The 18,056-nt window shown below is 40.6% G+C and overlaps 1 protein-coding gene across 2 annotated transcripts; it reads right to left on the bottom strand.

Moving 5' to 3' along the window:
- Positions 1-414: 414 nt before the first annotated feature.
- Positions 415-10,736, bottom strand: RPAIN (RPA interacting protein). Of its 2 annotated transcripts, none has more exons than XM_026708701.2 (7): positions 10,622-10,736; positions 8,900-9,085; positions 6,833-6,887; positions 5,825-5,939; positions 4,485-4,548; positions 2,927-3,058; positions 415-2,209 (listed from the first exon to the last, which is right to left on the bottom strand). In XM_026708701.2, the coding sequence occupies exons 1-7, from the start codon at positions 10,697-10,699 to the stop codon at positions 2,180-2,182; spliced, it is 660 nt and encodes a 219-aa protein (XP_026564486.1). In that variant the 5' UTR covers positions 10,700-10,736; the 3' UTR covers positions 415-2,179. The 2 variants fall into 2 exon arrangements, with proteins under 2 accessions (XP_026564486.1, XP_087783076.1); XM_087926950.1 differs by having other exon boundaries at positions 8,933-9,085.
- Between the last annotated feature and the right edge of the window lie 7,320 nt (positions 10,737-18,056).

Genomic DNA, 18,056 nt, shown 5'->3' with positions numbered 1-18,056 from the left:
TTCTTTTTTTCCCCTTTGGAAATATTTCCAAGAGGTTTGTGTGGCAGTCATGAATTGTTTGCATAATTTGCAAACAATAAAGGCCTTTCTGAGATAGCATCTTTCTCCTGGAATGAAGTTTAAAGCCCATTTGATCAATCTCTTTTGCTTTCAGGAGTATAGCCATAGTTGTGGGAAGATTATCTGGCAAGTGGAAGTAAAGTCAAACTAGGATCCCATTGTAAGCCCTTAATAATTGAAATTGCTAAAATGATTCTGCAGGTTCTGCTCAAAGCTTCATACAGGACACCCATTTGTGTCTTAACTGTACAATGGATTATAACCCAAGAGAACATGAATCTTATAGTGTTTGGAAAGAAGCAATAGGTAATTTTGCATCTGGATTTCAAGTAACAGAAAACATCACAATCAAAGTTAACGGCTTTAGAGGTAGTTTATTTCTTAAATTATATCCTGCCTTTCCAATTAACAAAACTCAAGTTGGTCAACAATGCAGAAAGTTTTTTAAAAAAACAAATCAGAATATTAATGAACAGTACCCACCTAGGTATTTAGTTATTTGAAGAAAAACAAGAAGGATAAGAGAAAGGGGAACCACATTGGCCTTTTGGGGATTCAAAACAGATACCGGTAATAATGGAACTGTTTGAACCAATACATGCTGCTTAAAACTAACTAGTCAACAGCATGACTACATATATTGAGCTAGCTTCCCCCGTTTTTTTACAAAGCCCAACAGAAAAAAAAATTACAATGATTTTAAGTGCAGCATATAACATTGATCAGAACTGATGTTGGCAGGAATTAATACATTTGGTGTATTAGTGCAAATATGTTATATTGTTTGTTCAGGGAATGCATCACACTAGTATGTAATGTGAATAGGTCAACTAATCTATATGAGCCACTGTTTTGCATCTGACTTGAATTTGATCTTTTAAAGCTAGCAAGGAAAAAATGCAAATGGAGGTACCCAATTTATATTACATATTTTGGTGGGAGTACAGCATCAATGTCAGGCTTTATTTAAGATGGAAGGAACTACAAAATGATCTTTCATCTGGCTCAGATACTGCTTGGCTACCATAAGGTAATTTTAGTTTATTGATTTCAAAGAATTTATCCTCCAAAATGTGGGAAATAGTAATATACCTGATGGTATAGTCTTGTCTCTCTATCCCAGCTTGTGTTTAAATAATACAGTATTTTATATTGATTTTTCCTATACTATCCAATCTCTGTTAAAGCGGCTCTCGAAATAAGTAAAAGAAACTTGCCTCAATGTACCAACTTATACATCAGGTATTTCCCTGAATCCAAATTCTGGGATTTTCTAAAATGGAAATTGCCAATCAACTGGACCTCCAGAAAAATGAGCTTGCAATAGAAACCTGTATTTCCATTTTCAGCGGATCTTTATGCCATAGCTTAAAGCAGAATTCTTTGGGACAAAGGGAAGCCAGGCTAAAAACCCTTTCGTGGAATAAGGCATTGTGTCTTTCATCTAAAAAGATACATTAGGGCTACCAGAGTCTTTCTGGTTATTGAGGGGTAGTTTGCCCTCCTCCTTTTAATCACAGCTCTCAATTTCACCAGCATATCTGGTAGGAAAAAGCTGTTGCCCACCCATACTTTATTTCCAGATGTTATTAAAAAGATGACATGCAATGTTATGTAATTGGATCACTGCCCAGTGTTGTTTCCACTAAATGACAGGAATTCAGAGTTGGTGACTGGTACATTGGCCAACAATTGTACAATTAAGATTTGTCCAAGAATGAAATATATCCATCCCCTTCTGCTATCTGACCTTTAAGCAAAAATGTCACCAGTTGGAATCTAAGATACATTCTTTGCAAAACAGGTGCTTCACACATAGCAATTCCTTTAATCCCCTCGTGATAGTATATGCAATTTGGATCAAAATTTCCAAGAATTTGTACAAAAAAGTACTGCAACCAAAAGTCTGCCCAAACCTATAATCCCCAGTTCTTATCATAAAAGGAGTTTATTCCTCAGAACACATTAGAAAAAAATAGCATAGATCCAGTTAAATTAAAAGTAGAGGACACTTTTTGTACTTATATACATTGTATTATATACACACACCCTTCTAAAGAAAAGGGTAGGGGAGACAGCAGCAATGTATTTCTACAAAAGTAGGGCTATACAGATGGAATTAAAAAATCACTGTCCAGGAATCACAAGCCTAAAAGCAAAAGGAAATAAAAGTTATTGTTTCTTAAATAAAGTCCTGATTCATTCAAAGTGCCAGTGTGTATTTAAATATAGCTTCTTTCTCACTGAGCACCATTATGTAAATTTTTAAATCTTAAGTTTGGAAAATTATGGCACCTCCCTCTAGAGCAGGATTATCAAACTGGCGGCCCACGTGCTGATGCCTCATGTGCAGGCCACGCCCACCCATTCCGTGAAGGGGAGGGAACATCACGTGATGGCAATGTGATGCAGCCTGTTTGACACCTGTGCTCTAGAGGGTTTTTCTCGAATGATTATGAGCAAAGAAAGCATTCTTTGTGGCCAGTTCTTGCAAAACTGGGATAGTTACAGAAAGGTTACGCTATTCTGCTTTGTGTTCCACTTTTTAAAAATCCCTTTACGTTTTAGCCAGTCTTTAAACAGAATAAAAATATGACAAAACAAACCCAACATGGCTGATTTCAGGCATTTTCTTGTGTGAACCAAGAAAGCTGCATCGATGCAGCCACAAATATTTGAGCTCAGCCCAAGGACATCTTTGCTTTTCAAGAGAGTAACATTGTAGCATTGTATTTACAATATTGTGTATGAGAAACTGCTTCTGATTTTTGTGGTAAAAATTATTGGGGTGGGGTGGGGATTATTGGAGTGAATTGTCACTGCAATATTCTCATTAAATTTGGATACTGACAGCTCATAAGATTACCTGACAGCTCATAAGGAGGTTAGCTTCTTCCATCATATTAGTTACAGTGAATTCAGGACAGTGCTGACAATGTTGGCTGTGTTCCATCAGGCTTTCTTCTAAGAGCAACAGGAGCTTTTCCTCAGTCATCCCCTTAAAAGAGAAAAATCAAATTTCTATGCAGATTGAGTCAAGCTGTTGCTTGCCCAGTTACCAATTAGCCCCAATCCCTACTTTTTCCTGTTACACACACCTGTGAAGAGAGCATAGGATGTTTTACATTGGACACCATCTTGCATTCATAACTTTCTAAGAATAGCTTTCAATAAAGCTGAAGGTCTCTAATTATTTTGCTTTCTACTATGGCGAGCCAGGTGCTATGGAAAGCTTACAAGCCGGGCATGAAGGCGGTATCTTCTGTTTTTTATTTTACAGGTAGCCCTCCATCTCCAACCCCAACTGGGACTGGAATTCCCATTGCTAAACAATGCAGTCTTAAACTGCAACCACATTGCTTAGCAAAAGCACTTGTTAAGTGAATTCCACCAGTCCAAGCTATTCCGGGCTTGGGCAGCCTTGCCTTTCCCAAGCAAGGGACTGCCTCCCCTTCGACTTCTCCCAAATGCCTCTCCCCTTCCATGTCTGTCTTTTGGGCTGCTCAATTGCGCAGCTCTGGGATACTTGCCATGCTGCAATACAGGGGCTTCCTGGTGTGCCATGACTAGGGGGCTTGCAAGAATCCCCTGAGCCACAGTGCAAAACTTCAGCTGCCACTGGAAGCCTTATCCACCCCAGGAAGCTCAGGAGGAAATTGCCCTGGGTGACTTGTGGAAGAAAGCCTTGTGCTGCCAGCAGCTCTCTTGCAAAGGACCACAGGATAAAAAGATGGCAAAGGTCAGCTAGGGCAGCATGGACTGTGGAGTCAGAGAGCCAAAAGGTTTGGGGAGGGGCAGTTGAAGCAACTCTGTGGTCATAAGTGAAACTAGGCTCCAAATGCCTGTATTTTAATCTCATGGCCACAGAAGCACCGCAAAGGCCATAACCGGGGATCAGTTGCAAGTCTCTTCATTCAGTGCCACTGTAACTGCAAATGGTGACTGAACAAAGTTGAAAACCACCTGTATTTCATGTTTTGGGTTATTTCATTTGATAATGAATCCTACGTCTGACCAAAGGCCACCTAATGCAGCACCATTAGCACATCCTGTTCATGTTGCTCAGCAACTAGTATAGGCCAACATCAAAGTACCGCCTGAAAAACTGGAGGAAAAAGATACCCAACAAGAATAGGACCCAAGAGATCAACCCTCTTCCTACACACACACAAACTGGTCAAAGAAGACTGACCATTCTTGACATAGAAGGTTCACAGATCATAGTAAGTTGATTTGCTGAAAAGCAGAAAGCAGTTGGCTGGGATCACAACATGTACTTAGCTGACAGGGCCTCAGACTACGAAAGGTCTCTTTCATCAGCCTTATGTCTAAATATACTTAAGTGAGGAAGAAGCAATCAAACCAACAAACCTCAGCATGCAAGGCAGAAGCTTAAATACTGAAGTTCCTTAACATTTGCTTACCAGGCTATTGATGCAGAGTCCACACTGGCATGCAACCATGTTACTTGACACACTGAGATTGTTCCTAGATGCAAAGAAAATTGCAACCATGAAAGTGAAAAGTAATTTGCCTAGTTTACAATCAAAGGCATTGCACATGGGGATCAAATGAGAAGGAAAGTGAAAAGCAATCAACTGATTAACAATTAGAAAAGCATTCTGCTACTGTACTACCTTGAAAAATTAATTAAAACTAGACATTTCAAAAAGAATTGTAGGGTCCAGTTTATATATTCTGCAGAAACTGGGTAGCTAAAATATGCTATGACTCATTACTACTTAAGCCTACAAGTAGGTCAAGTGTCTAAAAGCATTTCTTACATGTATATGTATATTCTTATATGTATCCATAGTAAGAAACCAGGCATGTTTGAAGACTTCTGAATTGCTTTCAGTCTCACCAGTTTTCTCTAGGTGGGTTCTGATGTCTAGCTAGGCCATACTTAGTGAATAACGAATAGTTCTTCACTAATTATTCACAAGTCACAACAGCTGAGAAATTGGGATTTCCAGATATTGAAATCAGCTATGGGATATAAAACTAAGACAAAATCTTTCCCTGGTCAAGCAACATGTACAAAACAGAGGTCAGCAAGAAGAGAACATGTTAACATCATCTGTAAAAGACCGAACAGCATGACAAGATCAGAAAGGAGGAAGAATTGGAAGGCACTTTCTGTAGTCCTGAATATAGAGCTTGCCATACTGTACTACAAATTTCACTAATTAAGAAAATCAACCCTTACTTCAAGATGCAAGTAAGGAAAGCCAACTTTTTTGCTCTCTACTTATCTCTGAAGATGGAAAAAGTAAAATATCTGCATAAAAAGAACTTGCAAAAAATGAAGCTTCAACAGCAGTCCAGTGTTAAGAGTAGCGGTTAAGGTGTTGAGTTTAGGAAATTAGGAGATTGGGGTTTTTAGTTTCATTCTAGGCACAAAAGTTGGCTGGGTGAACTTGGGCCAGTCACTCTCAGTCCAACATTCTTCTCAGGATGTTGTTGTGGGGAAAATAGGAAAGCGTATTATGTATGTTCTCCATATTGACCCAAAAAGCAACTGGACTTTGTTTTTCCTTGAAGATGTTTCACTTCTCATCCAAGAAGCTTTTTCAGACATTTCAGGAAAACTTCAAAGAAAAACAAAGTCCATTTGCCTTTCCAAAAAGCATCTTTGGGACAATCACGATCTAAAAATAATAGAGGCAGGATTTCAATAAATAAGTAAATATATAAACATGCGGCCTGGTACCAAGCAGAAATGGAGATTTTACAAGATGCTTTCTCAAGCCAATGAATTCACCTTCTACAAACAGGACAGATGATATGGTGTTCTGTATCTAAGCCATCAAGCATTGCATTAAGGCATTCCTCCTCAAACTTCAGACTTTGCTCATACTCCTCTATGGCCAGCTGTTCTGCAAAGGAGAACATTGCTGTTAATTGGTTAAATCTCTTTTAAACTGAGTTCAATTCCCAGTGAGCCCATGGAACTGGATATTCCTCGCTTCAGAAACCTGGATTTTGATCCACTTTCTGATTAATGTGACCCCGTCCAATCTATCTCACAAGGTTGTTGTGCTAGGGAAAACAGGAGTATTTGGTATTTTAATCACCTTGAGTTATTTATGAAAATAGGCAGAATAAAAATAAACATATGTTAGCTTTCTATTCCACTTTTCCTCAGGGACTCCAGGCAATGGAGTTGTACTACAGCAGTACTGTACTCCATTTATTTACTTGCAATAACAACATTATGAGGAAGGTTGAGCTAAAATAGTGTGGCCGATACAAAGTCATTGAATTAATTTCTAGGAGTAAAATCGAATCTGTATGTCCCCAGTCCAACATTTTAACTATATTGAACTGTGATATATCCAATTTCCTCACTTTATTTCATATTTTTGTTTGCTAATTTTAAATGTACCTTGGTTTTCCTCTCCTTCCTCCTGACATGCAAGAAGTAAGTTACTGACAGAGCTTTCTCTGGGTCAATACATTTCATTCATATGGAAAATGAAACTTTTTATTCCCTGCCTTTGAATCAAGTAAACTATAAGATGCAGATGTTATTGATTTTGAGCTGATTATACATTTCCATCATCAAATTCTAAGTCACACTTTTATCAGTACACAGTTTACAAACATGCACTGCTGAAGGACATAGAGCCCTGAGATTCCCTAGTAAATTCCTGGCTGATCCTGCTTGGCTTTTTTGAAATGTATCAAATTCAGCTATGCACTGCCCTTTAGTAAAAGCATTAATTAAAGCTATCAAAATTAATTAGTTATCAAAAATAAGCCAGAATACCTTGCAAGATCAGTTCCTGCTGGATTTCATCCAATACAGCCAGTTCTTCAAGCATCTAAAGAGAAAAACACCCAGTTAAATATTCTAGTCATATTTAAGGAAGGAAAATGGTATATGTGAGAGAGACACACTTAGGACCACTTCCACTTCATACATACATAGTTTCCAAAATGAAGACTAGAAACAGATGTTTGCCCAGGACTCCTGTCATGCCCCTGCTGGAAACTGACTCTGAGGAAGAGGAGGAACAGCGAACAGGGAGTGGAAGTGTGGCTCCAGAGGTGGTGGTGGAGACTGGGGAAGGGCAGAGGCCGGCTGAGCAGTCAGAGGAAGACCCAGACCCATCCCCTATCCATCCTAGGGCATACAGGGAGGAGAGGATCAGGGTAAAACATGGTCTACTCAGGAGGAGAGAGCCATCTTCATGGGTTGCAGGTGTGAGATCTGCATAACAGGTTTGACCTGCATGTTAACAGCCGCTGGAGATAGATTATAGTGTTTTATTTCTCAAGGAGGTTTATCTTCTTCCAACGGACTGTCCCTGGTTATCTTCCTGAAGCTGGCAATTATCTATCCTGGTCTGTCGTGGAACTTTATTCAATGCTGTTTGTTTTTGGTTCTTGCTTTGTTATCGGCTCTTTGAATTTGAACTGTGTTTCTTTCCTTTGAAATGTTATTTTGAAAATAGTTTACTCCTCCACTGTGAACAATTAAACAGTGAAGCCAAGTTGAAGGCATTAAAGGACTTTTAGTTATGTTTTGGATTTTGTTATATTTCTGATATACTCTGGGTCATCACAACCCCTCCATGGTAGTGAGCTACATACATTGGGCTTTATCTACCAAAGGCTCTCAGAACACAAGGGTGAATTCTACATTAAAAAAATCTTTCCACTGCTTTCTTAGCTTTATAACATCAGGTCCATCATTCAAGAAGCGGGAAGACATTTTGGCCTCCCCTAAGGCAGTGTTCCCCAAACTTTCCAAGTTGGCCGCCCAATGCGAGGGGGAGGGGGTGTTGAGTGAGGGACAGGTGTGCATGCGTACACAGGTGGGGCTGTGAGAACTGGCCTTGCCACTCGTGTGCATGGAGCTGCAAGTGCCAGCGCCACTGATTTGAGTCGGGCTGTGCACACGCATGTGCCAGCCCTACACTCATAGTCAAGTTGCGAATAGGCTGCGGCACACGGGTTGGGGACCCCCGCTCTAAAATATACTTTTAGGTCAAGCTCAGAATTATTGTGACAATGCATTCTGGCAATGGTAGAATGATATGTTGTTTTTTAAAAAAGAAAGTATGTTTATAACAGCTTTTCTACAAAGAATTCAAGGTTACATGCTTTCTCCACAGCACCAGTTGAGCATTTTTCCCACTAAGTTACTAAGCAACTGCTTCAAAATTTAGTATTTTTGGATTTTCAAAATAGTAATTTATTAAATGTATATGCTGTCTGATTCTCAAAGTAGCTCATAACAAATTATAATAAAATCAATAAAATATAAACCATTACAAAATATCAAAAGTAAATTGTGTTTCTACTCCTACCCCACTGCTTATTTTTTCAAATGAACTTGAAATTGTTTTATAAATTATTTTAAAAGCCTCATATGCAAAGTTACTTTCTACAACTACAGAAGTATTTCATTTTTGCTTAATAAGAAAAACATATGTAAAACATATAGATGAATGTTATTCAAGAACATTCTTTCCAATCCTAAATCACCATTTCAAATCAATGTGAAATAAAAATAAACTTTTGGTCATATCTCAAACAACATGGCCTAGATTTGCAAGTGCGATACTAACATCTTGTGAAATTTTATGCCTAATTTTTGCCCCTAGAACCATTGCATGATGACATCAGAAAAGACTACTGATCCCTTTAAGGCAGTGTTTTTCAAGAGCTTGAAGATCTATGGACTTCAACTCCCAGAATATCTTAGCCAGCATGGCTGAAGAGCTCTGGGAACTGAAGTCCACACTTGAAGTTGCTAAAGTTGAGAAACATGGATGCCAAACCTATGTTTTGACACCAACACCCCCCCCCCCATTCATTCTGCACTAACCTGGGAAGAATCTTGCTTTCTCAGAGAGGGTACCTGAGAATCCAGAGATTGCAAAGCTTTCCACTCGACTTCCATCACCTCCTGTACCAGCAAAGTTTTATTTGGTCTACTTGCTCCATTTTCTCCCACTTGACGATATCTTTCAAGCAACTTAGCCCGACTACTTTTCAGTCGATCCACACAGCGCTAGAGAAAGAAAAACAATATAACAATGTCAGCAGTTAACCCTGAACAGAACAGAATAACAGAGTTGGAAGCGATCTTGGAGATCTTCTAGTCCAACGCCCTGCTGAGGCAGAAAAAGCTGTATCATTTCAGACAAATGGTTGTCCAATCTCTTCTTTGTAATAGAGCAACTTCTGGAGGCAAGCTGTTCCACTGATTAATTGTTCTGACAAGAAATTTCTCCTTAGTTCTAGGTTGCTTCTCTCCTTGATTAGTTTCCATCCATTGCTTGTCTTGTCTTCAGGTGCTTTGGAGAATAGATTGACCCCCTCTTCTTTGTAGCAGCTCCCTATTTATCAGAACACTGCTATCATGTCACCTCTTGTCCCTCTTTTCATTAAATTAGGCATAGCCAATTGCAGCAACCGTTCTTCATATGTTTTAGCCCCCAGTCCCTAATCATCTCTATTGCTCTTTTCTGCACTCTTTCTAGAGTCTCAACATCTTTTTTACATTGTGGTGACGAAAACTGGATGCAGTATTCCAAGTGTGGCCTTTCCAAGGCATTATAAAGTGGTACTAATACTTTACATGATCTTGAATGTATCCCTCTTTTAATGCAGCCTGGAATTTGTTGGATTTTTTTGGCAGCTGCAGCACAGCTGGCTTATATTTTAAGTGATTGTCCACTAGGACTCCAAGATCCCTCTCACAGCTGCTACTATTGAGCTAAGTACCCTCCTACACTATACCTGTGCATTTGGTTTTTCTTGCGTAACTACAGAACCTTAGTTTTTTCACCACTGAATTTGAAATGCCATGATAATTAGAAATTAAGGTTTAAGTGGTGTGTTGCACGATTCACGAAAAGGAATCTGATAATCAGAGTTGGAAGGGACTTTGTAGGTCATCTAGTCCAACCCCCGCCCAAGCAGAAGACCCTACACCATTTCTGACAAATGGCAGTCCAATCTCTTCTTGAAAGTCTCAAGTGATGGTGCTCCCACAACTTCTGAGGGCAAGCTGTTCCATTGGTTGATTTTTCTCACTGTCAGAAAGTTTCTCCTTATTTCCAGGTTGAATCTCTCCTTGTTCAGTTTCCATCCATTATTCCTTGTCTGGCCTACAGGCACTTTAGAAAATAGCTTGACCCCTTCCTCCCTGTGGCAGCCCCTCAAATATTGGAAGACTTTTATCATGTCTCCCCTGGTCCTTCTCTTTACTAGATTAGCCAAGCCCAGTTTTGCAACTGTTCGTTGTATGTTTTAGCCTCCAGTCCCCTAATCATCCCGGTTGATTCTAATGAGCCTGACATTAATCCGAATCAACTGCAGGCATTTTAGACTTCTTTGCTCAAAAGGTTCACTCCCACTACTTTTCCAGGGATCTCCCTCCCGGAAAGCCAGCATCCCAGGGACTCTTTCGGGGTTTTTTGCCAGGCACCAAGTACCGATTTGGCGGCGGAATTATCCGCCCGCGTTCCAACCTTGCATCGTTGGCGCCTCCAGCGTTCCAAAGACTGGAGGGGAGGAGAGGGCAGAACTTTGTTCTGCTTACCTGCCGGAAAGTCTCTTTCCACGGCGGGGTCCGGAACCCCTTGTAAAGAGCCTGGTGCCGCGACACCAAGCCCGCCATGGCGAGTTCACTCCTGCGCGGCAAAACAAATATGGGCGGGACCAGCCGTTGGATTTACATGCCAAGCTCCGCCAATTCCATCCGGCAAAACTAAAGCATGTCGGGAAATGGAGTCAGGCAAAGAACCTCGGCGCCCGTTGCGTGATGAGAAACACTTGGGCTTGCTATCTCAGTCACAATGTTTCCGGTGCGTGATGGGAATTAGAGTTCGCGTAGACGTGAATATCATTAATTTGCAAGGAGAAAAGACTGCAAAATAACGTTTTTTCAAGCCTGTATTGGAGGGATACGACATAAGCCTGGGAGGCCTTCTAATTGTTCTCCAATTTTAAGTCTTTCTTCTCCTCTTCCTTTTCTGGGCTTGGGAGAAAAAAAATATGCTGTCGGGCCATTGTGGTATGGTTAGATGCAATGGGGAAAGTTATAGATTCTGCTCCCAGGGTCTGATAATGCTCTTTGATTATATACCGTCAAATCAGTTTCAGCTAATGGCATTGTGGGGAAAATTGGGGGCAGGAATATAATGTATATACTGCCTTAAATTGTATAATAGAGGTGAGCATATACTTGCTGATCTAACAGTGTGACAAACAGCATTACTTGTCAGTACTGCTCCTACTACTACTAGTAGTAGTCAGTACTCTTTCCATTGAAGTGGGGATGTTGTTCCAGAAAGTGGGTGCCATGGCAGAAAAGGCTCTCCTGGACCCTATCAGATGAAACTTAACAACTTTAATGCTGTTTTTACTTATTGTTAACTGTCCAGAATCATAAATTTGAGATGGGCAGCCATGCAACTTTAAATAATTAATAAATTAAATTATTTACTTGCAATCTCAACAGATTTGATGATCTCATGAAATGTCTCATGAAAGCAACAATACAGTATACTGTTGTAGGCTTTCACAGTGGGTATCGAAGAAGTGGTGATGAGCTTTCAGGCTGAATGATGGTGGATTACTGTCCCTATTTTTTTGTTCTGACTTTCTCCTGTAGACAGTGAGCTGCCTTTTGGTATACTTCTCTGCCATTTATAGGCAGCTTTTAGTCATCATCTATATCAGGTGTCTCCAAACTTGGCAACTTTAAGACTTGTGGACCAACTCCCAGAACTCCTCAGCCAGGTGTGCTGGCTGGAGAATTCTGGGAGTTAAAATCCACAAGTCTTAAAGTTGCCAAGTTCGGAGACCTCTGATCTATATGAAAAAGTATGATTTCACTCCAAAATCCTTTTCTAATTCAGTAATTCCACTGCCCCCCCCCCAAGTCTTTGTGAATGCCATGAGAAGCAACAAACTGTTACCTCTAAACTATTTTACTTCCAAGGACAAGGAAAGGCACTTGTATTTTTCATTTCAGGGGTTAAAAATCAGCTGACAATGCACATTCTGAATGAGGAGCAGCTTGGTCTCTGCTAGCAAAAATATATTGTGATAAAAGTCTATTATGTTCTGACTATTTCTCACTTGAAACAGTCTTGATTGTAGCACGTTTCAGCCTTCTTGAATTGCTCACTCAAAAACCATCCCTTGCCCAGTAATTCTTCAGCTGGGTACTTTTCAAGGAAATTGACAAATTCCATCACCTGTAGTTATTGGGGGAAAATTGGTTTATAGTCCAAATACACCTGGAATTACCAAGTTGGAAAAAAGATGGCTAGCTGACAGAGATGGCTGAGATACCAAAAGACAGGACACCTCCCTTTAACTACTATTATCTGTTCACAACATGATTGGGGCCTGTACAATTAATCTATTAGCAAACTATTAGGTGCTTTTGCAAGTGAGCCATGAATTAATTTCAAGCAAAGCACCTCCATCTTAATTACTCTTTGTGCTTTCCCAGAAATTTACAGTCAATCAACATGCACTCTGGTATCTGTTAGCAAAGAGCTAAGGGAGCTGACTACCAATGCTTCATATGTAACCAGTGTCAGTGTAGTTGGCAGGATGTGGCTTTGTAACTGCTGAAGAATTTTCTAAGTGGGCTCATTACTGGATCAAGTAGAGGTAATTTTCAGCATTCTTAGTACACCCAGAGGGTGGAAAGCTTAGCTGGAGGCAGAGGAGGTATTCAGCAGGTTCCGACCAGCTCTGGAGAACTGGTAGCGGATTTTTTTCCCATTTTTTATTGATTTTCAATAAACAAACATACACAAACAAAACACAAAACATGAAAACAAAAAACTTCTTTTTGGAAAGCGGCTTAGTCCCGGGTTACATCTTTTTGTACAGACATTAATTTGAATTCATGCTCACTTTATATCCCATTTCATATATTATTTACCATTCTACATTTTCTGTATAGCTTCTCCCCTCTTTTCACTCTCTTAATTCTGTTTTATTTATTTCATCACAATTTAAATCATTATACTTATATCTTTTGTCTGTTCTGTTACAATTATCTATTATCTTTTCTCATTAACACAAAATTTCTCCTGTAATCACTGATTTATATCTTTATATCTTTCCCCTAAATTTAACACTTAAAATAATACATACTTTTCATTCTGATTCTGCTTAATACATTCTAAAGCTATGTACTATATTTTAAAATAAAAAAGAATAAGTTTATAATATAATTAAAACAATAAACCATAGCAAATTAAACTCTATCATTAAATCTTAAGCATTTTACTTAATATTTTGTCCCATTTTATAATCATATAATGTTCCAGTTTTCTAACATTATTTCAAATATAAATACAACAATACAGTCTTATGTGCTTTTGCAGAATCTCTTTTTTAATATTTTTACCCATTATCTCTGAAGAAATTCTGTTTCTTTACATCTTGTTTCAAACCTTTGTAACTTCCTTTTTTCCCTTCCTTTCTTCTCCAGTCTAGCCCTTTTACCCCCTTGTCTCTTGATCTCCACCCTCTTAATCTCCACCCTCTTCTGTATTCCTCTATTCTGTTGCTTTCTGACATTGTATCGATTTTTCACCTTATTTTTCCCTTTTTTGGTTGTTTTTTTAAGTCTTGAATTCTCCATTCTCTTTCCCCTTTCCCTTTTCTTCCCCAGCTAGAGTTGTTTGTTCATTAAAGACGGCTTCTTCTTCATCCCAGTCTTCTTGTTCTTGTAGTTTCTGATATGTAAAAATAGCCATTTCTAAAAAATGGAAAACAGATCCAAAAGAGCCCTTCCCTTCTCGTTCCTCTTCTTTTAACTTTTTAAATTCCATTTTCAGTTCATCGACAAGTAATGCCATTGTGAAAAAAATTTTAAACAACCCAAATGTTTTTAGTCTTCCAAATAATAATTTCCAAAAATCCCAAAGTCACCAAGCAATCCAAATACACACAAACTGTTTCATTTAGCACTTTCTTCTTTTTATACTTTCTCTTCCTGGGGTTACAGTTCAGTTGCAAAGTTCCAATTAGAATGTATCTTTTAGAAGTCTTGTTACAATTTAGCTCTGATCTTATATATTCCAAGCAGCCTCCTCCAGCAAAATCTTAATATTAATTCTTTTCCTCTCCCTTCCCATTTATAGCAAAAAAAAGTTTTTTTTTCTCCCAATGTTCAGAAATCTTTATTGTCCCCTTGGCTTTAATTTTCCAATTTAATTGCCTGCTGATGCCAAAGCGGGTTTTTCCGATTTCTCTCTGCTATCACCGTAAGGAAGGAGAGTGAGAAAAAACAAACTTTCCCTTTTTACTTTCATTTGCCACTTTTTCCGATCTTCGGGAGCAATGTATCTTTAATAAAACTTAAATTCCAGGGTATTTAAATGTTAGTTGTTATCCCGGTCAGCCAAAAACTTTCACTTTCTCAGCTTCCTCCTGCACATTCTTAACCGGATGAAAGCTTCTTTGTGGCGGACATTGCTGACCACCGCTCCACCGCTTTTGGAAAAGGGAGTTAAGCTGGCTGAGGAGGGGGGGTTGCGATTCCTCCGGACCCCTGCCGGATCTCCCCTGTCTTCAGTTACCTCTACAGGGTAACTAATAGCCCCCAAATCCAGCTAGATCGGGGGCACTCCAGCGGCGAGCGCAGCAGAAACCACGCACAATCGCGGATTCCTGCTGCCGCAGAAGTCTTGCAAACCGGAAGTTTCCAGAAATTTTGAGTAGTTCGAGAACTGGAAAATACCACCTCTGACTGGAGATTTTGCAGTATCCTTCCCCTGCCACACCCATCAAGCCACTCCCACAGAACTGGTAGTAAAAAAATTTGAATCCCACCACTGGGAGGGTGGAGAGCTTAGGTAATTAAGTGCACCCCCCAAGCTTATTATGGGGATTTTAAACTGCACAACTTCAATAAACCAGGAACAAGTGATGAAATGTAAGGAAATTTAAAGTACTGCGCCCAGCAAACTTGCTTGGGAGACAGCTTCCAAGGCATTTTCAAAGCCTCCAAATTTTTATGATCCGTCCACACCTCAAATGGGTGTTTTGCCCCTTCTAGGAAATGCCTCCAGGTTAACAGAGCCTAGCGAACTGCAAAAGCTTCTTTTTCCCAGATGGCCCATCTTCTTTCGGTTTCAGTTAGTTTACAGGAATTATATGCACACGGTTGCAGAGTCCCCATCTTGTTTGTTTGTAATAACACCGCCCCGACTGCTTCGTCACTCGCATCGGCTTGGATTACAAAAGGCGTCCATGTCTGGATGCTTGAGTACTGGTTCAGCAGTAAACAGTCGTTTCAGCCTCTCAAAAGCAGCTTGGCACTCCATGGACCACTCCAGTGGTTTACTAGGCTTCGGTTTTACCTCCCCTTTGGTTTTTAGGAGATCTGTGATAGGCATTGCAATCTTTGAAAAAGCGGGGATAAATTGTTGGTAAAAATTAGCAAATCCCAAGAAACTTTGGAGTTGTTTCCTGGTGCGGGGAGGGGCCCATTCCAAAATGGCACAAACTTTCCCTGGATCCATTTTTATGCCGTCATGTGATATGCGATAGCCTTGTTGGGTATATGAATACTCCAACTGGTTTGGGTGAATGAATATATGAACCTAGGATAAAGTGTTTTGTAGCTTTAAGCAAGAAACTGCAATGTCATTGTGGGTGCGGTTGCAGGCAGCAATATAGGTAGGAAGGGAAACGTAATATCCCCGGCTTCTGGATGCACCTGGTTCTGTTCCTGGTCTGCTGCCTGCTGGAACGTCTATCTGCTTACTTTGGAGGCTACTGTGCCAGATACCATTTCAACTGAACACAAAGACTGTTTGCTTGGTGAGCTGTGGATTCAGCGTTGTCTTTGAGATAAAGGTATCAGGAGGAGAAGATTTACAAGCAGATAAAGACATTGTATTTACTGTTAATGGACTTGATAACTGGATGGATATACTGGATAATGATATATGGACTGAATGACACTTCTTAACCTCTGTGTGCAATAAATAACTATTTTAAAACCACAAACAGTGTTTTTGTCTCCAGTGTGTGTATACTCTTGGGCCCACTCTCTCTCTCATTTGCCTGCCTGGCTTGACTGCTGCTGCACACTCTGCTAGGGGGTTTATCCCCAAACACTAACAAGCCTAAATAGTCAATTTTTTCCTGGTGGAATTCACACTTGACAACTTTGCATACAGTTTTTCCAGAACTGACCGCACTAGTTTCACATGTTCATCACAAGTCTCCGTATAGATAAGAATATCACCAAGATAAACCAACATCCCTTTGTATAAATGTTCATGCAACACCTGATTTATCATTTGCATGAATACTGCAGGGCCCCCCTGTAGGCCAAACGGAAAAATGTTGAATTGGAAACAGCCCATTGGGCAATTAAAAGTAGTTTTCCACTCACCCCCTTCCTTAATTTGAACTCGGTAGTATGCTTCTCTCAGGTTGAGTTTCATAAAATTTTTCCCTTTGGCCAAGTGGGCCAGCATATCCTTCATCAAGGGGAGGGGGAACATGTTTTCCACCAAAATGGCGTTGAGGTTTCTATAGTCAACACATAAACGCAGAGAGCCATCTTCTGACGGAACAATACTGGGGCTGCTACTCAGGGCCTAGCAGGTTGGATGAAACCACATTCCAAATTTTTAATCAATAAATGACCGCAGCTCTTCTAGCTCCTGCGGTGTCGTCGAGTACAGTTTCGGTTTTAGGAATTTCACTCCTGGCAAAATTTCAATACTGCAATCTGTTGAACGATGGAGGGGGGAGCTCATCTGAGGCCTTTTCACTGAATACCTCCTTTAAGTCCCAATATTCCTGTGGAATTTTCTCCTCCCCACTTAAATTCTCCAATGGAGGCCAGCTCTGTGAGATTCTTGGGTTTCGGTTGAGATTGCCCCTCCCCTTCTGGGGGTTGGTCAGTACGTATGTGCAATCCTCCAGTCGATGTGGGGGTTCCATTTCTGGAGCCAGGGCAAACCCAATATTAGGGGGCGCTCCATCCCAGTAGCCACAATAAAGCACAAAGTCTCTCTATGCTTCCCCATTGTCATTTCTACTGGTTCCATTATGAAATGTTCAGGGCCGCCCCCAGCTACCGATCCATCCAGTTGGCAAAAGGCTATGGGCGTTTTTAAAGCTGATTAGCCTTAAACCCATTTTCTCTATTACCTCCGAGCTGATTACACACCTTGTGCACCCAGAGTCTAACAAGGCCAACCCTTAATCTCACTGGAATGGTCATAGGGCCCTTGTTTGGACTTACCAGTGAGTCGTCTTCTGGTTCGGATTTACTCTCTTCAGAAGAGGTTAGAGTTCCCAGCTCCTCTCCTTTCGGAGGGGCGATCTGTACAACCTCCTCCGCTTTAAGTGCCGTTTCGCGAGGCTTTGCTGGGGTGTTTTCAGGTTTTCTTCCTCCTCCTGGCGCCCCCTTTGGCTCTAGCTTGGCATGGCAGTCTGCAGCCCGGTGACCTTCCTTCCCACATTGGAAGCATGCAATGGTCTTGGGTTTTGCCGCCATCCCTCCCTTTTGAGGTTTTAAGGTTTCTTGAGGGCTGGTGGGGAGGACTTGCTCCAACCAAGCCCCCCCCCGGCGTCTGTTTCGGGTCAGATCAATTTCCACCTCTGCTACCAGCACGTACCACAGCTGCAGCTCACTGGAGTCTCTTCTGGCAATACAGCTTTGATAAACATTTTCATTCAACCCATCTTTAAAAGCTTCTATCAGGGCTCCCTGGGACCAGCCTCAAATATGACACGCCAGCTCTCTAAATTCCTGGGTGTAGTCGGCCACTGATTTCTGCCCCTGATTTAGGGTCTTCATCCTAATTCTGGCCTTACGTTCAGCAAGTGGGTCTTCAAACCTGGCCCGCAATGCAGTCATGAACAGGTCATAATTCATCAGCTGGGGGGCATTATCATTATGCAAAGTCACCATCCACTTTGCAGCTGTTCCGTTAAGAGCCCTGGTAACACATCTAACTTTGGCTGCTTCCGAGGAA

The sequence above is a fragment of the Pseudonaja textilis genome, chromosome 1, assembly GCF_049901715.1.
Source record: "Pseudonaja textilis isolate UNSWEBS1 chromosome 1, rPseTex1.2, whole genome shotgun sequence".
In the NCBI taxonomy this organism is placed as follows: Eukaryota; Metazoa; Chordata; class Lepidosauria; order Squamata; family Elapidae; genus Pseudonaja; species Pseudonaja textilis.
This window is presented reverse-complemented; position numbering and strand designations above follow the sequence as displayed.

Coding starts and splice junctions, on each gene's coding strand:
- RPAIN (XM_026708701.2), bottom strand. CDS start 10,699: ATGGCGGGCTTGGTGTCGCGGCACCAGGCTCTTTACAAGGGGTTCCGG. Junction 9,086..10,621: donor GGAAAGAGACTTTCCGGCAG/GTAAGCAGAACA, acceptor TTCTTTCTCTAG/CGCTGTGTGGATCGACTGAA. Junction 4,549..5,824: donor ATCTGTCCTGTTTGTAGAAG/GTGAATTCATTG, acceptor CTTTGCATCTAG/GAACAATCTCAGTGTGTCAA.